Here is a 5,000-nt window from a genome sequence, read left to right on the forward strand (position 1 = left end):
GGAAAGGGGGAGGGGGAGGTAGAGGAGGGTGAAGATGTATATTGTAGGTAAGGGAGGAGGGAGGTATGAAAGGTAGGCCTACATGTAAAAGGAAACAAAATATCGTTGTTTGTTTGTTTGTTTTTGTCAGGTTATGAAATAAGGGCAGATGGGGCTTGATAGGGGAAGGGGGTTAGAGATAGGGGGGGTAAGGGGCTAGAAAGGGTATTTGTTTTTGCGGGGGGGGGGGAGAGGGGGGTTAAGGAGAGATAGGCCTACTTGTACAGAAAGATATAACATGGTTTTGGGTAATAAATGGCCACTAGACACATTTTTCTTTCCTTCTTCCTTTCTTTCTTATCATTTTTATTATCTTTCTTTTTTCTTCTTTTTTTTTTGGGGGGGGGGGGGCGATATGCATTCGTGACTTCCATTTCGACTTTAAAAAAACTAAATATAAAAATATAAAAATAACGCTTTGCTCATTTTCTTTCTTTCTATCTTTTATGCAACGCCATGTTACTTATTTTCAAGCAGGGTTAGTGTCGGCGGGAACACGAAATTCAGAAAATGTGGCTAATTATCCAATATTGCAGCTTGTTAAATGATTAAAGATTAAAGGGTTTTTGGCAAGTAGGAAAGAATTAAATGAAGAACCCAGTTGAGTAATTTTCTTTATTCCTATCTCTCTGTCTATCTGTCTGTCTGTCTGTTTGTCTAACTATCTATCTATCTACATGTCTACCTGTCTATCTATATTACAGCCTTGGTATGTGTGAATATATTCATCTATTTTTGTTCCTATTTATCTATCCATTTATAAGTCTATCAATTTATTTATTTTTCTATCTTAGCATCATGTAACTGGTGGCATTGAAGTTATATAATAACATTACTTTATCATGGTAACCTTATACAAGGGTAGCATTGCAGTATTTTTTTTTTTTTTTCTTGTCAGTAACTTTTCATGACAAACTTTTCATAACTTTTCATGAGAGAAACTTTCCATGACAGCAACTTTTCATGGTAATTTTTCATGACAGCAACTTTTCATAGTGTTTTTTTCATGACTATTTTTTTCATTGCAGCAACTTTCCATGACAGCAACTTTTCGTCATTTCATAACGTCATTCGCCTTCATGAAATTCATATCAATCGAAAATATCGAGCTTAATATTTCGATCTTATGGACATGAAGGTCAAGCCACGTTTCTCAAGCGTATTAAGAAATTAATACTCGAAGAATTATTTACTGATGGCATAAAAAATCGGGTAGATTGTCATGCCAAATCTTTTTTTTTTCTTTTTTTTTCCTTTTTTTCCTTTTCTTGACAACTTTGCTTTAAATAATTGTATTTTAAAATAATCAGCGAAACAAAGCAAGAGAAGAAACACTAGACCTGAAAGCTATACAAAGAAGAAGAGAAAGAAAATTCTAAAACTCGTATAAAAATAGCAACGTCGGGGATATGCAGAGTCGACGCGCACATACACACGCACACGCACAAGACCCCATCCGAGCTCGACAAAGAAAACGGGAAATGAAAAAAAGAAAACGTGAGAAGGGGATCCTCAAGCGCTTCTCTCTCCTTCCTATAGTATACCGCCTCCGCCCAAACACAAGAACCAGCGTGATGAAGAGTACGAGTTGGACCCCAGTGATTCCGGTTTTAAGGTCAACCTTGAACAGTCCCACCAAGGACCACCGAACCCGCTCCCGGACCCCACGACGGACTGTACTATTCCGTCCACACTCGCTGCGGCTCAGGTACAGAAAGGGAAAAGTTTAGAGTAACGGTTTACGTAAGCTATCGCCTGTGGTACATGTATAGCGTATAGTATTTGGTATGTTATATGTAGCATATGATATATAACATATGGTTTATGATGATATAAAATATGGTATATAGTATCTGAAATATGGCATATGATATATAACATATGGTTTATGATATAACATATGGTGTATTTAAGCTATAACCGTATCTGTAACGTATGGTATAGATATGCTATATATGTCATACACGATATATGGTATGATATATAACATAATTAATACTGTATGCTCTTTCATAAATAAATTACAGCATATAGTATATACTCTAGAACATGTATATGATGATACACATCGGATATAATGTATAACATGAATACATGTATGTGTAAAAATATGACTATTTCGCTATAATTGGTAGTTGCTTGTTACGTCTGGATATTTTCTAGTTTTCTATCTTACTTGTCGTAAAAAAAGGAAATGAATATATATATTTAAGGTGCCTCTTATGTAATCAAAGTCGAATTTCAAGTGAGGTTAAAAACTGCTAGTCTAGTTCTGTAAGAGAATAGGCCTACAGCCGTAGCTAATTAGTTAATTTGTTATATTACACAACCTGTACCTAGAAACTTGTTAACCAGTACATTGATAAAGAATCAAAGAACACGTAATTAGCAGCGACAGACAATGATAATGACAATTTCGTAGAAACTGGCAGGTAATCCTGTACTATTTAATTCACCAATACTTTTATATCGAGTTTCCCGTAAGTAATAATTGAACGTGTAAGCTAAAAGAAAGAAAGAAAAGGAAAAAAACATTTGAAGTGTATCAGTTTTTCTTTTTTTTTACATAAACGTTCCCTCGACCCGATACCTCTTATCCGGTTTAATATAAAAGTGAAATCAAGAGCAACACTGAATCAATTTAGGGATAAAACGGTATTGGGGTTTTGCAATTTTCTTCAGTAGGGTGAAAGATCAATGTTCCTTTACCTCCTCCTCCTCCTCTTCCTGCCCCTCTTCATCCTCCTCCTGCCTCTCTTCTTCCTCTTCCTCTTCCTTCTCTTCCCTCTCCTCTTCTTCCTAATCCTCTTCCCATCCTCCTTCTCCTCTTCCTAATCCTCCTCTTGATCCCCCTCTTCTTCCTAATCCTCTGCTTTTTCCTCCTCTTCCTCTTTTTCCTTTTCATCCTTATCCCCTCCTCCTCGTCTTCTTCTTTTATTTCCTTTTCCTCCTCCTCACCCTTTTCCTCTTCCTCCTCTTCTTCCTCTTCCACCATCTTCCCCATTTTCTTCTTCTACCACCCTCCTTCTCTTTTCACTTCATCTTTTTCCTCCTCTTCCTCCTCCTCCTCTTTTCACTTCACCTTTTTCCTCCTCTTCCTCTTCCTCTTTTCACTTCATCTTTTTCCTCTTCCTTATCCTCTTTTTGCTTCATCCTTTTCCTCTTCCTCCTCTTTTCATTTCATATTTTCCTCCTCCTCTTCCTTATCCTCTTTTTGCTTCATCATTTCCTTCTTCCTCCTCCTCCTACCTCTCCCTACTCTCATTTTCCTCACGATCACTAGCCATATTTCATACTTTTTTTCCTCCTCTTCTTCATCTCCTTTTTATTTTGATATTTTCCCCCATCCACTTCCCTCTTCCGCGAGTCATCTCTCACTCTCGGTTGACTTCCCAGTTTGCTCATTATGCGATTTTTCTTCCTTTTTTTCCCTGACCCCTTCCTTTTATCTTCCTTTTTTTCTGACTGTTTCCTTATTTTATCTTCCTTTTTTTCCTGACCCCTTCCTTTTATCTTCCTTTTTTTCTGACTCTTTCCTTATTTTATCTTCCCTTTTTTTCTGACTGTTTCCTTATTTTATCTTCCTCTTTTTCTGACTGTTTCCTTATTTTATCTCCCTCTTTTTTATGACTGTGTCCTTTTTTTCTCTCTCGCTCTCTTTCTTTTCTTTTCTTTTTTTTTTTTTTTCTTTTTTTTTTTTTTTGAGGGCGCAAGGGGGAGTTTCTGCCGTTCAGAAGCTTCAAGAATTATTGACTGTGTATAAATGGAAGGGATTTTATGTTGGTTTTATGGAGATGTAGATCGTACGTGCGCGTGTGTGTGTGTGTGCGTGTGTGTGTGTGTGTGTGTCCGCGTGTGTGTGTGTGTGTGTGTGTGTGTGTGTGCGTGTGTGTGCGTGTGTGTGTGTGTGTGTGTGTGTGTGTGTGTGTGTGTGTGTGTGTGTGTGTGTGTGTGTGTGTGTGTGTGTGTGTGTGTGTGTGTGTGTCCGCGTGTGTGTGTGTGCAGTGTGTGCATGGTAAAGAGAGACAAGACAGAGAAAAGGACAAAGAGACACAGACAAACAGAGACAGACAGAGAAAAAAGAAAAAGCAAGAAAAAAAAACAATTAAAAGAAAAGAGGAATATCACCCAAGCGAGAAAGAGCGGAATGACGAAGGTGTGATTACCTGCCAGAATATTCATAACATGTTTAATGCATGTTGCGCTTCCTACTCCTCCTCCTCCTCTTCCTCCTCCTCCTCTCTCCTCTTCCTCCTCCTGCTCATGCCTCTCCTCCCTCCTCACTCCTGCTCATGCCTTTCCTCCTCCTCTTCCTTATTCTCCTGCTCCTCTTCCTCCTTTTCTTCTTCCTATTCCTCTTCTTCATCCTCCTCCTACTGCTGCTCCTCTTTCTCTTCCTTCTTCTTCTCCTCTTCCTCCTCCTTTTCTTCTTCCTATTCCTCTTCTTCATCCTCCTCCTCCTCCTCCTTCCTTCCTTCCCTCCTTTCCCACCTCCCTCCTCCTCCTCCTCCTCCTCCCACCCCTCCTCCCTCCTCCACTCCCTCTTCCTCCACTCCTCTTCCTCCACTCCTTCCTCCTCCACCCCCTCTTCCTCACTCCCCCTCCACTCCCTCCTCCTCCACTCCCTCCTCCTCCTCCTCTTCCTGTCCTCTTCCTCCTCCTCCCCTCCTCCTCCTCCTCCTCCTCCTCCTCCTCCTCTCCTCTGCTCTTCCTCCTCCTCCTCCTCCTCCTCCCTCCTCCTCCTCCTCCACTCCCTCCTCCTCTTCCTCCTCACCTCCTCCTCCTCCTCCTCCTCCCTCCTCCACTCCCTCCTCCTCCTTCCTCCTCCTCCTCCTCCTCCTCCTCCTCCCACTCCCTCCTCCTCTTCCTCCTCCCTCCTCCTCCTCCTCCTCCTCCTCCACTCCCTCCTCCTCTTTGCCTCTTCCTCCTCCCTCCTCCTCCTCCTCCTCCTCCTCCCCCCA

The 5,000-nt window shown here is 41.0% G+C and overlaps 1 protein-coding gene across 1 annotated transcript in view; it reads left to right on the plus strand.

Annotated features, from left to right (window-relative positions):
- sei (seizure) overlaps nt 1-5,000 on the plus strand; it is a 164,520-nt gene that overhangs the window by 8,558 nt on the left and 150,962 nt on the right. The window contains exon 2 of the mRNA XM_070118775.1: nt 1,579-1,747. Within this exon, the coding sequence (XP_069974876.1) occupies nt 1,579-1,747 (169 nt within the window). The remainder of the gene's footprint in view (nt 1-1,578; nt 1,748-5,000) is intronic.

The sequence above is a fragment of the Penaeus vannamei genome, chromosome 42 (assembly GCF_042767895.1).
Source record: "Penaeus vannamei isolate JL-2024 chromosome 42, ASM4276789v1, whole genome shotgun sequence".
NCBI classification, from domain to species: Eukaryota; Metazoa; Arthropoda; class Malacostraca; order Decapoda; family Penaeidae; genus Penaeus; species Penaeus vannamei.